Source organism: Notothenia rossii, assembly GCF_949606895.1.
Source record: "Notothenia rossii genome assembly, chromosome: 1".
Lineage (NCBI taxonomy): Eukaryota > Metazoa > Chordata > Actinopteri > Perciformes > Nototheniidae > Notothenia > Notothenia rossii.
In genome coordinates, this window is record NC_136912.1 from 6,912,141 (window position 1) to 6,930,182 (window position 18,042).

The 18,042-nt window shown below is 38.7% G+C and overlaps 2 protein-coding genes across 4 annotated transcripts in view; one reads left to right on the forward strand and one right to left on the reverse strand.

Moving 5' to 3' along the window:
• ltv1 (LTV1 ribosome biogenesis factor) overlaps positions 1 to 3,028 on the forward strand; it is a 25,376-nt gene extending 22,348 nt beyond the window's left edge. The window contains exon 11 of the mRNA XM_079657978.1: positions 1,759 to 3,028. Coding sequence (XP_079514104.1) covers positions 1,759 to 1,869 — 111 coding nt within the window. The 3' untranslated portion in view covers positions 1,870 to 3,028. The remainder of the gene's footprint in view (positions 1 to 1,758) is intronic.
• Positions 2,990 to 17,849, reverse strand: ifngr1 (interferon gamma receptor 1). 3 transcript variants are annotated; one of them, XM_079657989.1, is made up of 8 exons: positions 17,729 to 17,849; positions 17,520 to 17,611; positions 11,798 to 11,915; positions 10,787 to 10,971; positions 9,445 to 9,593; positions 8,177 to 8,342; positions 6,645 to 6,769; positions 2,990 to 5,303 (listed from the first exon to the last, which is right to left on the reverse strand). In XM_079657989.1, the coding sequence occupies exons 2-8, from the start codon at positions 17,584 to 17,586 to the stop codon at positions 5,145 to 5,147; spliced, it is 969 nt and encodes a 322-aa protein (XP_079514115.1). In that variant the 5' UTR covers positions 17,587 to 17,611; positions 17,729 to 17,849; the 3' UTR covers positions 2,990 to 5,144. The 3 variants fall into 3 exon arrangements, with proteins under 3 accessions (XP_079514115.1, XP_079514114.1, XP_079514116.1); XM_079657988.1 differs by having other exon boundaries at positions 17,520 to 17,843; XM_079657990.1 differs by lacking the exons at positions 2,990 to 5,303; positions 6,645 to 6,769 and adding an exon at positions 7,755 to 8,065 and having other exon boundaries at positions 17,520 to 17,843.
• Between the last annotated feature and the right edge of the window lie 193 nt (positions 17,850 to 18,042).

The following is an 18,042-nucleotide window of genomic DNA, read 5'->3' on the forward strand; positions in this document are numbered from 1 at the left end:
ATGTATGATAGTAAATGAAGGAAGGAATGACAGTACGTTAAAGACGGTATAATACTGTGTGTTAAAGAATCTGGTGGTGTTCATGTGAGATTCTGATATTGTTTAAGACCAAGTATGAGTTGTGAGCTAGACGGCCTCTCATACACATACATACACACACATATATACATATATGCACATATTCATATACACACCTACATACTCACACATACACATAAGGCGCGTTCACACCGGAGTACTTTTCCCGTTTAGTTCCGTTAGTGCCTGGAATTTTGCGTTCACACGAAAAAGAAAACTTAGTTCAGAGAACTTTTACCCCCATTGTTAGAGGTGGTACTATCCTGGGGAGAAAAAAGTACCAATTTCGATTTGGCTGGGCGAATTGAAAACCACGCCCCGTAAAGCTCTGAAAAGTTTTGTGAAGCCGCCATTGTATTTGCTGGCATTAGCATTATTAGCATTAGCATTAGCCCCGCGCACCAACGGAGAGAGAATAACTTATGGCAACACAAAAAAAAACATGGGAGATGAGGAGGTGTCGGCGTTCTGGCGATTTACTCGGAAGGCTTCAGTAGAAGCTGCTTCTACTTAAGCCAGTCCCCAACTCCGGGGACTTCGGGCGGCAGTATACGCCGTGAAGTGGTTTGTGGCCTGCCAGTAAACCCAAAGCAGAAGAAGATGAAGTGACGTCAGCGCCTTCATTTGCGTAATCTTCCCTCAGGGAACTTATTCCGGTGTGAACGCGATCTGTTCTTAGTGCCATGGGGGTACTACGTGCTGGGCACTAAAGCCCCGGCCACACGAGGACGATAACGGTCGTATCTGCTACAGTTCACTATCAGATAGACGGTTCGGCCACACGAGGCCGACATGGAAACGTAGAAAACGAAAACGATAACGGGTCCCAAGGTGGGTTGATCTGCAAACGAAACGCTCTGGGGGGCAAACGGCTCTGTGTTTACGCCTATACGATCATTTCCTGATAACGTCGAAGCAATAGCCCCGCCTCTCCCACCTCTCCTGCTCAGAGTTCAGAGTTCAGCTGCTGGGCTGTCAGAAGAGGGGGAGGAAAAGAGAGGCTCCGTTTTTTTATTCTTCTATTATTATATAGAGTCGTTATGAATTTGTTTTAAAGCTCAATAAATAACAAAGAAGATCTTTGACCGGCACTTTTCTAATTTTTTTTGGAAGATTTAAACTTTAACTGACATGTTGACCGGCGAAAAAAAATCGAACTGAAACTGCTGCACGGTCCCCTCGTCCCTTGGAAGAGGCGGAGAGGTGGGTGTTTTTCATCTGCTGGTGGACTACCGGAGAGATTTACAGGAGGAGCAAACGCTTGCCTCGGGGAGGGGGAAAAAGAACCAGAGCGTCCACAGCGGAGAATAAACCGAATGGCAACCATGGCAACCATGCACGGGAAGTCTTCTTCGCTGCTTTTGTGGCAGGAGTACAGCACCACTTACAGGCTTGGCATATGTACTACAGCGTCTCCAGCGCTTTCGAGCGGTCTCGTGTGAACGGACTCGTTTCCGATGCCTGTTGCGTGTGGACGGAATACTTTTTTGATAACGATTTCGGTCCGTTTGCGTTATCGTCCTCGCCGGGGCTTAAGTACGGCAAAGTACTTGGTGTGAAAGCGGCTATAGTCAAACACCTTCCCCATCCCTGTACCTCGAGAAAATATGTCGATAAGTCATTAAAGTATATTTAATCAGTTCACAATGTGTTAAATGCTCCTTCTGTGTGTTTTAACAGGAGCGGAGAGTGGAGAAGAAAGCCAACCAGACGGCGTTTAAGGAGGAGAAAGTGCGGCAGGAGAAGCAGATGTTGAGCCTGAGAGCCAACGTTCAAGGCATGAAGCTTTAATAAACAAACTCTGCCCACACTGACTTTCTTTACCCCGCTTTGAGGCGCCATCAGTGGACTCTTAACTTCAGTGGAGCTGAGAAACGAGTCCAAACAGGGCGACCGCCGAGGCTCCGATCTCCTCGAATCATCACGAGATGCAACTTTACAAGAGGAAGAAATGAACTTTATCTCCAGTTTACCAGCTCAGGATTAATACATGCTGGGTGTTGAGTTGAAGGAAGATTATTAAAAAAGTTTGATTTGATTTTGTGTTTGTGATCATATCGGTTGGTTATCTTGCTTTTTGATATTTTGGGGAAAACGCTTTTATTGCAGGTGATAAATGAGAAGATCGATACCACTCATGTCTGTACTGAAGCAGCCCAATGCTAACTTAGCTTAGCACAAACACTGGAAACAAGTGTTTGTGCTAAGCTTGGCTCCTCTGAAGCTCACGTTATTTGTGTCATTAGTACCTTTAGTTTATAGATGTTTGTATTGTAAGACAAATGCATTTTGGCTGTTACATAACTGTTGCTGGCTTCTCCATGCACCTTGGAAGTCGATACATGCAACAATGCAACAACCACAAATGGCCATGTTAGAGGGGTAAATAAGACTGTTACTTCGCAAAGTGATTTTGTTTAAGATAAATTAAGTTTCATGCTGTAAAAACAACCTAGATATGAAAAAAAAGTGCAAAGAAATTGATAAAACAATGTACGAATTAAATGATACCTCCTACCTCTGAAAGATACCAAAAACAGTCCAACTGCTAATATTTATTTGTCTTATTTTTCACAATTAAACTAATGACATTTATCATGTTAAAACTGAGCTTCAGAGGCGTTCTCGGGCAGATTTAAGCTCCGTTTCCAGTGTGTATGTGCTAACAGTCGTAGGGCACTGATATAGCTTCCTATTTATTAGAGTGGTATCAGTCTTCTCAATTTGTCCAAAAGCATAATCCCAATAAATTAAGAACTATTCTGTTAACAAGCTACTTTAATTAAATGGAAAAAGGTACAAGATTTTGTTGAAAAGGCTTATTTCTCAACATATCGTTTTGTGATCTCATCATTAACATGTATATCAATACACAACACTTCCTTATATTTGAAATTAGCAAAAGAAGATATCAATATTGTTTGTGTCTTTATTAAAAATTCAAAAGCAACCTGAGATTTCCTGTTGATCTTATCAAAGTGCACTTTGCCACACAGCAGGTGATCTGATACTTTCACACTGCCGTTTATTCAAAGATCATATCAGCAAATCTTTGACAGGTGAACATATTTAAATCTCATGCAAACAAGTCATGGGAAAAGTAGAAATGGACGTTTCGTTATTAAATAAACAAATACATCTTATTTCAGACAACATTCTCTTTCAGTGTTCAGCTTACCATGCTTATAAAAAATTAGAGACGAGGTATTGAAAGGTAGTAATCTACGGAAGAGGATTAGGGCCACATTGAGGTCTGAGAAAAATTTATTTAATCCTGGAATTCTGAGAAGAAAAATAATATTGTCTTTTTAGAAAATTCCGAATTTTGAGGAAAAGTGGGAATTCTGACTTGAATCTCAGAAATCTGGGAAAAAATCTGAAATTAAAGTCAGAATTCTGAGAGATTTGGATATTTAAGTCAGAATTCAAATATAAATATAATCTTAAAATGTTGATGGCGAACTGAATTTTCAGAAACAAGTCAGAATTCCCACTTTTTCTGACAATTTCGGTTAAAAAAGCTCTGATCTCAAACATTTTGTTCACGTGTGGCCCTTATCCTCTGCCGTAGCCTTCAAAGCAACCGTTTAAAAAGCACTTTTACGCAATAGGTAATTTCATAACAGCAATAAAAAAATATGAGCAACCCTGAAGTACATAGCATCAACAGGATTACATTTTTCCTAACAAAAGAAAAATTCCCACACGTCACATCAAAGCTGGTTTGACAGGAAACACAGTGATACCTGCAGATACATTTGCAGGTGTGGCATCCATTTGAACGCCTCATTATCTGCTGCCGAGAGCAGAAAGTCCACATTTGACGGTGTGTTCAAACACAGTAAAACCGGTAAAGTCAATCTCATCCGGTGGTAAACATTTTACCTCTAGTCAAATTTAGTAAGGTGGGGGTTTTGGAGCTGAAAGCCAAATTCCTTTCAAATCCGAACAAGTTTCCAGGTTGTTTTCTTTGGTTGACAATGCTGACCTTTGCCTTTTTCATTGGAACTACTTTCTACCAAAGAAGTAGTCCCTCTCTTAATATTTAAAAATACATTTGGATGATGACAAATCTTCCTCTAAACCTGGGCAAATAAACTGAAAACGATCTACATAACTTTATACCACTTGATGCAAGTAGGAACTGTTTTATATATATATTAAAAAATAAAATGTCCCTTTTTAAAAACCAAACCCCCAAATGTAAAAACAAGACATGGAGCCTTCCCCTTCATGAATAACAGCTGCACAAACATCCACCCGTTCTAGCCGATACTTAGAGACTATAAGAGCGATCATACTTCTTATGGAGCGTGTTCCCTTGAGGTAAAATAATGTACGTTGTGTTAAAGTAAAATTTCTGCAGCTGAGGGTCAGAGATGTTCAGGAGACTTGAAGATCACCGCTTCGTTTCCCGGGTACAACAGAGTCAAACAGCAATGCTAACTACTGTGTTATTGTATACATATAGTTAAAGTGATATGCATGAGGCTGAGGTTTCATGTTAAGTTTCTTAAATCCCATCCTGTTTGTGTTGCAGCTGTTGAAAAATCAGCCTTTTCCCCTCGAATTGCCTCTAAAAAACAGCCACAAGGCAAACCAAAGATATACTTAAACATTGGTAGATGTTCACCAGTACAACCACAAAGTAGAAGGTTTAACTGTCTTTGTCCCTTCTTGAGAAAAGGCACCACCTCCATGAGTGCACTTGTTTGTAATGCAAAGTATAGAGAGCTCAAAACCACGAGAAAGTGACTTTGAATCCAGAGTAAAGTCGTCTTCTTAGGTTTGTTTTCACCTCTCGCTGTAAGCTTAGTCCCCGTCACCCATATCCACCTACAGAGCGTTAGGGCGATCGTAGGGTGATCGTATCGACTCCACCGATTCAATAGAAACAGAATCAGTTTTCGCAGAAACATCCTCATCATCATCCTCATCAATGTTTTCCTCCAGAAGTCCTCGATCAGAGTACGCCGCATCGAGAGGCTGCACACGCTCTCTGCTTAGGTATCTGCCGCTGTCCTCCTCTTCCTCCTTGGAGCAGACATCTGAATCATCATCACCTTTCATGTTGTCCTCCAGAAGTCTTCCATCAGAGTACGCATCGAGAGGCTGCACAACCTTCTCCTCTCTGCTGTTGTCCTCTCTGTTGTTGTCTCTGCTGTTGTCCTCTCTGTTGTCCTCTCTGTTGTTGTCCCTGCTGTTCTCCTCCTCCTTGCAGCTGACTGAAGAAGTGTTGACGGGATTGTTGAACAGTGTAACAACACTGATGTGAGTCAAGTCTTCTTCATATAATAAAGGGCCATCTTCTCCTTCTCTGCCATTCTGCAACTAAAGCACATTATTCAGCGGGGTTAGGTCAGACTTAGAGCTGAATGATTTGGAAAAAATAACAAATTGCAGTTACTTCTTGCTACTTAATTGCGATCATGTGTGATATTCTGCGATGATGTGACTGTACCAAACAATTCGTTTTTTAAGTCTTTAAAATACAACTTGTGAGCTGCAGCATTAAAATATCTAAAAAGGCCCCATTATGATTTTGGGGTTTTTCCCTTTCACCATGTGTGTTATATTGGTTTGTGTGCATGTAATTGATCTGCCAAGGATAACATACCGAAACACCTCCATTGGACTCCTTTGTTCACTTCTCTAGCATAGTGACATCACTACATAACACTCGCACTTCTATTGGCTAGCGCTCCGACTCATTGTACGTGATAGGCTAAGAGGCGGGACATCTCTAAGCTGGTTGACCAATTACAACAGAGCCGGCCAGCTAACCAATCAGAGCAGACTGGGCTCTGGTTTCAGACAGAGGGTAAAAAGAGGTGCTGCAGCACAGGCAGTATGAGAACAATAAAGAGCTTTTTGAACATTAAAGTATGGAGACATGTCCCAGTAGAGACACTACATACTGATATACACCTCAACATCCGCAGGAGAGGACTCTTTAAAGGAGAGACACTACATACTGATATACACCTCAACATCAGCAGGAGAGGACTCTTTAAAGTAGAGACACTACATACTGATATACACCTCAACATCAGCAGGAGAGGACTCTTTAAAGTAGAGACACTACATACTGATATACACCTGAACATCAGCAGGAGAGGACTCTTTAAAGTAGAGACACTAGATACTGATATACACCTGAACATCAGCAAGAGAGGACTCTTTAAAGAAGAGACACTACATACTGATATACACCTGAACATCAGCAGGAGAGGACTCTTTAAAGTAGAGACACTAGATACTGATATACACCTGAACATCAGCAGGAGAGGACTCTTTAAAGTAGAGACACTACATACTGATATACACCTGAACATCAGCAGGAGAGGACTCTTTAAAGTAGAGACACTACATACTGATATACACCTGAATATGAGATTAATATATCCTCTTTAATATAAATGGCAGTACAGTCTTTTCAAATAAGTAACAAAACATTAGAAACACATTTCTTTTTGGATTACTGAAAATATATCAAAAGTTATACACATCTACCCAACCCTCGTAATTACACATAATAAGTTTGGGGTTCTTCCATTTCTTCTTACCAGAGAAGAAGGTTTACAGGGGATCTTCATCGTCCAGGCTATCACCTTAATGATCATAATTATAATCACAACGATTACAATGCCGAGGATGAACAGCAATACAACCAGAGCCACCGTAAGATCCTCTGCAATAAAAACACATTTGACTTTGTTTATTGATTGGATATTTTCTGATTTAGCACAGAGACGTTCAAATGTTTATTTGAGGGTCCTTTTATGAATGTTGGGGGTTCACCCTGTCCCATAATGTATAATGCAGGTTGTCGCATGCATCTCTGCTTGTCTACTCTAGCAGACATCTCTCAGTGGATGTCTGCTCATCACCTCAAGCTCAACCTTGAGAAAACTGAACTGCTTTTTCTTCTAGGAAAAGATGGTCCCACTCTTGACCTAACAATCAACATCGGCACCTCTGTTGTTTCCCCGACTCAGACTGCAAGGAATCTGGGTGTGACCCTAGATAACAAACTGTCCTTCACTGCAAACATCGCTCCTACAACCCGCCGCTGCAGATACACTCTTTACAACATCAGGAGGATACGTCCCCTCCTGACCCAGAAAGCCACGCAGGTTCTGGTCCAGGGCTCCGTACACATATTTTGATTTAGCTTATCGACAAAGTCAGAGGGAAGGACCTTCACCTTGTTTTGTTTTATGCTGCTGCAACGAAAACATTTCCAGAATTGAGAAGTTAATCTTATCTTATTGAAATCCTTATAATGTTTTTTTTTACGTTTCTTTGGGCTTAAACGTGCTACGACAGTGGATTTCTTTGGGCAGGATTGTCAGGACTGGGGGGGGAAATGTATATTTCAGGGGTCTTGTTCTTTGGTGGAGGCTAAATGCTCTTTAGCCACTTCTACAAAGTTGGGGCGACTGTGGCTGTGAGGGAGTGTGGTCGTCTTTCAACCAGAAGGTTGTGGGTTCGATCCCAGCCCATGCAGTCAACATGTCGATGTATCCTTGGGCAAGATACTTAACCCTGAGTTGCTCCCGATGGCTAACGGTGTGTGAATGTGTGTGAATGTTAGGTCCCAGAGTAAGGTACACTGCTCTGTATGAATGGGTGAATGACATGTAGTATGTAAAGTGCTTTGAGGGGTCTTAAAGACTGGATAAAGCGCTATATAAGTACAGTCCATTTGCTAAAAGGCTGTTCATCGTAGTTATTTCACCTATGAGTCTGAAACTTCCTAGGTATATGTAGCATGTTGAGACAAAAAAGCCTTAGGGCGTCATATTATAAATCCAACAGGAAGTCTGGCATTTTTAATCACGTGCATTTTATGGCTAGATTTTGTATTTTACATGTGCCATACTTTAACAAACTGCTCCAAATGTTTTAATCCGACCGACTTCAAATCAAAAGTACAACATCTGAGTACTTCTTCCACCACTTCCTGTTGATGGCTGTGTCCATGCTGTGTATTTGTATGTTAGAAAAACAGGCTTGATTAATTTATTTTCCATTTTGACCGCACCATTTAATATTTGTAAACAGTATACTGCAGGTATTTCCAGTTCGTACTCACTCTCTTCTGGTTCGGCACAGATTCTGCGGGTCTGTCTCAACACGATTTGACCACCAAGAACGTTAAGCAGCTCTCCCTTCAGCTTCACACACTTCTCCATGTCCGCAGGGAGCACAATATCAAGTGCGCAGTTTTCCTTGTAGCAATCCTCGACAACAACACTATCCTGAAAGTCACAGAACATGGATAATAAACATTAACGTTGCTTTTCTTAATACTGCAACAGAGTACACATTTACAGTATTGAAGTTATTGATCATTTTTGGATCATTATTCTCATCCATCATTGAATTATATATTTAAAGGGGCCCTATCGAGCCTTTTGGGGAGTTTCCCCCTCCCCCCCCCCTGCCAGAAACTCCTCCATTGGACTCTTTTTTTCTTACATAACAAAGTGACATCCCTATGTAACATACTTCTATTGGCTGGCGCTTCAACACATTGCCCTCGATAGAATTGGGTGCGGGACATCTCTTAGCAGGTTGACCAATCACAACAGAATTGGCCAGCAAACCAATCAGAGCAGACTGGGCTCTCAGACAGAGGGTGAAAAGAGGCAGGCAGTATGAGAAAAATAAAGAGCTCTTTGAACATTAAAGCATGGAGACATGTCCCAGTAGAGACAATGCATACTGATATACACCTGAACATCAGCAGGAGAGGACTCTTTAAAGTAGAGACACTACATACTGATATACACCTGAACATCAGCAGGAGAGGACTCTTTAAAGTAGAGACACTACATACTGATATACACCTGAACATCAGCAGGAGAGGACTCTTTAAAGTAGAGACACTACATACTGAGATACACCTGAACATCAGCAGGAGAGGACTCTTTAAAGTAGAGACACTACATACTGAGATACACCTGAACATCAGCAGGAGAGGACTCTTTAAAGTAGAGACACTACATACTGATCTACACCTGAACATCAGCAGGAGAGGGCTCTTTAAAGTAGAGACACTACATACTGATATACACCTGAACATCAGCAGGAGAGGACTCTTTAAAGTAGAGACACTACATACTGATATACACCTGAACATCAGCAGGAGAGGACTCTTTAAAGTAGCGACACTAAATACTGATATGAACCGGAAAATGTGCAGAATAGGAACCCTTTAAAATGATCATGGTATTTTTTTTGAGAGAGTCCTTAATTCAGGATGATAGTCACACATATGTTGGCTGTAACAAATATTGCGCCTCATGTGATTCTGATTAAATTGTCAATAATTGTGCAGCCCTTCTTTACTAAACTTACAGTTCCGTAAGAGACTTCAAATTTAAGGTAGGCATCCGATCCGATTGTAGCCTCCTTCAGCTTCTTGTAGTAGTGGAGAGGATTCTTGAAGCTAAGCGTGGCTCCTGAATCCGTCTCCACCAGATTCACTTCGGGGATATCCAACTTACCTGCAAAGAGACAGTTGTGAAACTTATGATTCAAATTTAAAATTCTAATTAAATGTACATTACCAGTCAAAAGTTTGGACACACCTTCCCATTTCTTTTCCTTCTACATTGTGGATTAATACTGAAGACATCAAAATTATAAAAGCACACATATGGAATTATCTAGTAAATAAAAAAGTGTTAAAATAAAATGTTTTAGATTCTTCAAATTAGCCCAATGTTGCCTTGATGACAGCTTTGCCCACTCTTGGCTTCTCTCAGTCAGCTTCATGAGGTAGTGGTACACTGGTAGTGATTAAAGCCCAATAGCATGTACAGATCAACAAATAAAAGAAAAAAACATAATGAAATTAGAACCTCCTCGACGATAGAATTGACAAAATAAAACAAAAGTCATATTAATAGGTTTTAAAAGATATTAAAATAAAATAAAAAGACCCAGGGGGATGTTTAAGGCGAGCCTGAGCCAGCAATATTATAATATTTAATAATAATATTAGGTCTTCAGACTATTAAATGTCGAGAGAGTGCATGCCCATAAAAAGTAAGCACTTTTATAATAGTTGTCCCCTTTAATGCATGCATATAAATACACTTTTTTATAATGTTTTTAATAATAATCACAATTTAAAATATATTCCTATTATTTTTATCATTATTATTATGAATAGTATTATTATAATCATAATTGATTTGATTTAATTCGGATGTGTAAAACAATAATACAAACATTTAACATGAGTTATTATACAATGCAACATGTATATATAAAAACATTACTGTTTTAAATTATATATAAACAAATGATCTACTTAATTACACATCCGAAAAGGGGTGGGGAAGAAGTTTACACTTATTTAATCCTTCTCCCAAAAACTGAATTACTAACATATATATATCTTTTTTTTTGTGTTAAAGAAATACATTTGTTATTGAAAAACAAACAAATAAAACAAAAACAACAAATAAATAAACAGATAAATAAACAAACAATTAAGCAGATAATAATGACAATCACTATAATACATTCATTTTTATAATATTTTTAATTATTAAGAAGAGGCTTGTCTATAAGCATTATATTATTGCATTCATATGGGGCAATATTATGACTTAAAAAGGTCAAGATAATCAAAGATATTTGACTTTTATGATTAAATAAAGGGCAGCCATCTTTATCTACATGTACTCACATTTTTCATCAGCGGGTTTTAAGTCGTTAAAGGTGAAGGTGATCTTTGCTTCTTTAGACCGGTTTCTTCCCTGAAACGCTGTCACATTGACTCCGTAGAAAGCCGTGAAGCGAGTCTCAGATTCCCAGACGGGTTCAAAGACGATATCAAAGTGACGCTCTGTCACCCAAAATGTGATTTCTTTGCTGCAACACAACAGAGGAATTCTTGAATTTAATAAATTAGATCAGATCAGATTGTCGTCACCAATGTAGTATTTTAATCAGCTGTGTGAAGTAACTAAGTACAATTACTCAGGTATTATAACTTTAAGGGACTTGAGTAATTCATGTTTTGCTACTTTGTACTTCTACTCCTCTACATTTCAGAGGTACATGGCGTACCTTTCCTCCACTACATGTATTTAATACCTTTAGTGACTTTACAGATCTGGATGAATGATGTGAAATATAACCAAGTGTTAAATCAGACTGTAGTTCCACCTGGAGTAAATCCACAAGCTACCCTGCAGTATGCAAAGTCATTCAAACTAGCTGCACCTTTACCAGCTTTGAGAACACTTTAATGATCAATCATTATAAAACATATCATATCTATTATTCTGAAATGGACCAATCTGCACAATGACTACTTTTACTGTCGCTACTTTCACTATATTTTGATGAGAATACTTTTCTACTTTCACTTGAGGAACATTTTGAATGCAAGACTTTTACCGTAACAGAGTATTCCTACACTCTGGTACTTCTACTTTTACTCAAGTACAACATCTGAGTATTAATTCCACCTCTGATTATATTTGTAATCTATGCATTGTGTTAAAGGCATCAAACAAATATTTTAAAAACTAAAATGTTCTTGCATAAAGATAAACAAACATAACAGATAATATACAGTTCAAAAAGAGGCATAAAACCCAAATTTGAATCCTCTGACTTAATAATATTAAAAATGTCACAAGATTAATATAGAATATACATTTGAATTCAATAGTAAAGGCAAACGTCTCACTTATCAGATCCTTTGACATCTATCTTGAATTGGGTGTGTGTTTTCTGCTTGCTGAACTCCCATTTCAGCGACACGTTGGGGCTCCTGCAGCTCACAGTCAGGTTTGTTGGTAGAGGAACTGCAGGAAAGAAGAGAGGAAAGTTCAAATGGATCGTCACCAGAGGTGGAAAATAGTTAGGAAATTACCCACTGACCCAAGTGTGCAGAATGAGTACTTTTACATGTTGTACTTTAAGGCCAGTCAAGACTGCTACCTTATACATTTTGATGCTATTACTTTTTTTTCATACACTTAAAAAGGTCCCCTATTTCACTGTGTTTCATCAATATATCACAGGTCTCAGATATATACAGAACCTGTCTCTGATTGGCTGAAACACCAAACAGATCATTGCAGCATCCCATAATCCCCTCTGTTTCAGCCCTGTTTCCAAAGTGCTGATTCTCTGTCTGTTACTTTAGATGAAAATAAGGAGCCACTCCCCACGCCCGAGAGATTTGGTTAAAAATGTGATGCCCCTGTGGGTTCATCTAGAGAGGATGTGGTTGTGCTGTCTTGGTTGCCTTGATTGCAGTAACTCAGGGCACCTGGGTCGGGTGCCCTGCAGCTATTTAAAGCCTCTCTGCTTCTCCTACAGGCACCCTGTTCGGTTGAGTATGTCAATAGTTATTTCAGTTGTTTTACATTGTGCACCTCAACACCATCACACATACATGTTCATGCAATACTCACCCTGCATTTACACCTCATGTTTTATTTACTTTGCACTTGATTCATTTGGCTGATTTGAATCACTTGCTTTAATAAACATATTTTGTTAACCGTTGATATGCTGTGTCTCCTCTTTGTTGTGGTCTTTTGAGCCAGGTCATAGCAAAAAGAACACTTTAGGCGCGTTCACACCGCAGTACTTTTCCCACTTTAGTTCCGATATAGTTCAGAAATGTTGCGTTCACACCAAAAAAATCCGGAACTGAAATTAGTTAATGAGAACCTTTTTACCCCCTTTTCTGTCCCTGCTAGAGAGCAGGGACTTTCGTGGGAGAAAAAGGTTCCTATTTCTGATTAGCTGGGCGGATTGCAAACCACGCCCCGTAAAACTCCCAAAGGTTTTGTGAAGCCGCCATTTTATTTATTTATTTTTAATGACTGTTTTTAAATGTATATGAATGTCATCGTATGATGTGATTCTGTTGCACTTTGTCTCATTGCTTTTAATGTTTATGTAAAGCACTTTGAATTGCGTTAGGTTGAAATGGGCTGTATAAATAAATGTGCCTTGTCTAAAGAGCTCTTCAACATGTGCTATGTGTTATTTGTTTGTTGTTTTGTTTTAGATTGAAGGTGTCTCAGTATGTAGTGTCTCTACTTTAAAGAGTCCTCTCCTGCTGATGTTCAGGTGTATCTCAGTATGTAGTGTCTCTACTTTAAAGAGTCCTCTCCTGCTGATGTTCAGGTGTATCTCAGTATGTACTGTCTCTACTTTAAAGAGTTCCCTCCTGCTGATGTTCAGGTGTATATCAGTATGTAGTGTCTCTACTTTAAAGAGTCCTCTCCTGCTGATGTTCAGGTGTATCTCAGTATGTAGTGTCTCTACTTTAAAGAGTCCTCTCCTGCTGATGTTCAGGTGTATATCAGTATGTAGTGTCTCTACTTTAAAGAGTCCTCTCCTGCTGATGTTCAGGTGTATATCAGTATGTAGTGTTTCTACTTTAAAGAGTTCTCTCCTGCTGATGTTCAGGTGTATATCAGTATGTAGTGTTTCTACTTTAAAGAGTCCTCTCCTGCTGATGTTCAGGTGTATCTCAGTATGTAGTGTCTCTACTTTGAAGAGTGCTAGCCAATAGGAGCGTGAGTGTTACATAGTGACGTCACTGTGTTACGTAAGTAAACAAAGGAGTCTAATGGAGTTGTTTCAGGCAGGGGGTGGAGTGGGAGATATGTTATCTGATGTAAAAGAAGTCAACCAAAAGCTCTCCCTTTCTTCACAATGGGGTCTGCAAACACATATTTCCTATCCTTTGATTTACGGTCTGATTTAGGGCGGGAAAACTTGTGAAATGATTTAGAAACGTTCAGGGCTGCAGGACGCTTAACATGCACGCAGCACAATGTTGTCAAAGAGCAGCTAGTTGTGTACAGCTGTTGTGTTCCTCAACAACAAAGCAATCAAAGGGGAAATGTGACCTCATGAAGTCTGACCACACAGAAAGAGGCCGGTGTTACAGTATAAGTTGAGTCATGACAACTGGCGACATTCTATTATTTTCGTCATAGGAATCCGGGGCGTGTACATTGAGGACCCATTGTTGACTTACCAGGAAAGAAACATCGTTTGTCGTTTACATTCATCTTTTGCTATATCTGCCTTCCTAAGATCACTTTGCTGCACATTCAGTACTCGTATGTGAGGTTGTGGGTGAGAGTCCGATATCGTGACGCTTACAGGGAGGTATCGAACATTACAAAGTAGGTGACTGTGGATGCCTGTTCAAAACATTGCAAACTTCAATAAATCATTTAAATTATATATTTCTGTCCGACTTTCATTTGTTCATCGTTCTTAATGTGATGTATAGTAGCTTTGATAGCTGTCCATACCTTCAGACAGCCTAAAAGTAAAACACAAGTTGTTTATTCACAGCCCGAACGCTCATCGAGATGACTGGATCAGTCATGACAACTTGTGATCAGCTCCGATTAAATTGTGATATCAATTCTGTAGCTAACCTCCAGGGAGCACGTTTATTTTATGAAATACCTGTATCCCTCTCATCACAACAAGACTCTACACTGTGCAGGAAAAACAATTACATACATGAAAATAACCTTGATGCATGGGAATTAAACACACAAACTAACAGATAAATCATCAGAAGAAGGCAGAGAGGAAGTAAATAACAACAGGAACACGGAAGGCAGACAGAATTGCTTAGACACGGGTGTCACATGAAATTTAAATGTTCTGGAAAGTTCCTTATACAGCTTTAGCCTTTTTATCTCATGAAGTCCCAAAGTGACACACACTGAACAGTCTGGGGTCATGGTCCTTGTCATTTGCTTTTGTCTTCCCATAACAACATGTCCAAGATGTCCATGTGTCAGGCTAAAACATGTGACAGAACTAGCTAGATTTGGAAAGGTTTTTTGTTGCTAAAGTTAATATTCAAGCCATTTAAGAATAAAAATGCTTACATGACATGTCACTTGTTAAACATTAAGCTGTCTTCGGCTCTTTTCTGCTGTAACAAATGTAAATGTCCCCTCTGTGGGACGAATAAAGGTATTCTGATTTTGATTACATTTAACCTGTTGTGGAAACATTTCTTGATGAAATTGATATGAAACAAATGCCATAAATATTGCTGTACATGGTGTCACATCGGGACTTTAACCCTAAACATTCACAGTAAACCCGGAGTGACATATATGCACAATTAGAAATATGATTATGGTCTGGTCAGTTAATTTAGCTGATTCAATTATATTTAGTTAACATATGCTTTATTCTTCAATTCATAGTATGTTCAAACAAATGCAAACCAAAACATCATCCTTGTTAATTAAGTTATAAATAAGAGTTACTTTACCATTAAAGCCCAGATATTTGACACTAGGGAGGTTACTTGTCAGAAATGTGTCTATTTAGTGTAAATGACGTTCCCCTTAATTTCCCCAAAAGTAGAAATGGGTCCGGGTTCTTATGGGTAAACGTATAGGCTTAAAGGCATAATAGAACTACCGTATTATATGGATTCAACTTGTGCCCCGCTGGACTTACTTTTCTGTAGTTTACCGTTACTGTGACATATCAGTATAGCCACGGAAGATAGTTTGTGTGTTTAATTCCCATGCATCAAGGTTATTTTCATGTATGTAATTGTTTTTCCTGCACAGTGTAGAGTCTTGTTGTGATGAGAGAGATACAGGTATTTCATAAAATAAACGTGCTCCCTGGAGGTTAGCTACAGAATTGATATCACAATTTAATCGGAGCTGATCACAAGTTGTCATGACTGATCCAGTCATCTCGATGAGCGTTCGGGCTGTGAATAAACAACTTGTGTTTTACTTTTAGGCTGTCTGAAGGTATGGACAGCTATCAAAGCTACTATACATCACATTAAGAAAGATGAACAAATGAAAGTCGGACAGAAATATATAATTTAAATGATTTATTGAAGTTTGCAATGTTTTGAACAGGCATCCACACAGTCACCTACTTTGTAATGTTCGATACCTCCCTGTAAGCGTCACGATATCGGACTCTCACCCACAACCTCACATACGAGTACTGAATGTGCAGCAAAGTGATCTTAGGAAGGCAGATATTGCAAAAGATGAACGTAAACGACAAACGATGTTTCTTTCCTGGTAAGTCAACAATGGGTGCTCAATGTACACGCCCCGGATTCCTATGACGAAAATAATAGAATGTCGCCAGTTGTCATGACTCAACTTATACTGTAACACCGGGACTTCCAGAAAAACTCATTTTAAAAACATGAACTAAAGAAGGAAGTAATTTTAGGATGTCAAATAAGTTATAAAAATATGTAAGCTCCAGCTCTTTGGGATACAGAAAGTGTATCTGGCTACTGACAAAGTTAAATATTAAATAGCAATAAACAACAATAGTGGTGACTAATAGATTCATCGTGGACCTCGAACACTATTATAACTCTACGGAAACATTTTATGTTATCGTGTCTCTCAAAGGTTTATCAAAACATTATTTCCTACAAGTCATTCTTAAAAAAAAAAAGATAAGATGCATTTACCTGTATCATGTTGTAATTAATACAATGTTTAATTAAGGGCAGGGGGTTCAAATGAAACAGCTACCAATCATTAGCTGACTATTTTCTTGCAAATGTTTATATGTTATTCAAATGTAACTTATCTTTTTGTATTATTTAGCTATTGCAAATGCATTTATTTTATTTGTAACAGAAAGTCAGCGTCCAAAGTCAGGTCCGATCGCTCATTTTTTACATTTCAACAGCAAAACATGAATGGGAATTATATTTAATATTTATGACCAATGTACTTCTTTTTCAGGCCCTTGCCACAAAAACAATATAACTATTGTAATGTAAGTTTGTAGTGTAGTACAAAGAGCAATATGCAGTCAGTACTGGAAAGTAACAAAGTACCATTTTGACCTACTTGGACTTCAGTGTTAAGTGTTTCCATTTTACACGACTATATACTTTGTACTCCTTATCATCTAAGAAGGAAATACTTTACTTTTTACTCCACTACATTTAACACTCAGTTATTTTTTACGTCATCTCCTTACATGACATGATGCCCTACCAATACTGTACTATAAAAGTAACACATTACTTCATATTTTTGAGTACATTTTACTGATTAAACCTTTTTGTACACACTAATCATGTGATGAGCTAACAGGACATGAAGCCTTGGTAGTACTGCACTACAAAAGTGACAACATTTCTCCTTCTCAGTGACACAAACAGGTTAAAAAAGAATAATACTATATGATAAGAACGCTGTGAAAAGAGCCAATCTGAATCATATTTTGGATTTAGGACACTATGAGTGCATTTGACTGATAATACTTCTACTTAAATAACATTTTGAATTCATGAATTGTATTAGTAATTCGGTCTTTTAACCCATAATATTCACACTTTCATTCAAGTTAAACATCTGAGTGATTCTTTCAATACTGTATGTATTTTAGCTACTTACCAAAAGCAGCGGAAAGTCCAGAGAACAGAAGCAGCAGGGCCGTGAACGCACCAACGATCAGGAGCATGTTGACAGGCCTTCAAACTAAGAGACTAAACACCGTAAAAAACATAAAAACGACTTCCCCCTCAACACGGAGAGGATAACAACATTTAAGTAAAAACAAACTTTATAAAAACACTTTAGAAACGGAGAGTCTTTCTAAACACCATTTGGAGTTCCTCTTCAGTAAAGTTCCCGATTCTCAGATGAATTTGTCTGAATCACATCCTCGCTCCAGGAAGCGCGTGTGCTTGTTAGTTGAGTCACCTGAACAACACCTTGATGACGTCACTGGATAGAGTACCTTCAGAATAAAGCTTTTTAGAAATGTTTTGATTGATTGATTGATTGATTGAAAAGTTTATTAACAGCTTGTAGATTGGGTACAGTACAGTACAGCTCAAAACATACAATTGTTAAGGGGATGCAGACCAGAGAAAGACTTTCGTCTTGTTTACATCAGGGTCCCCCATTTCCAATT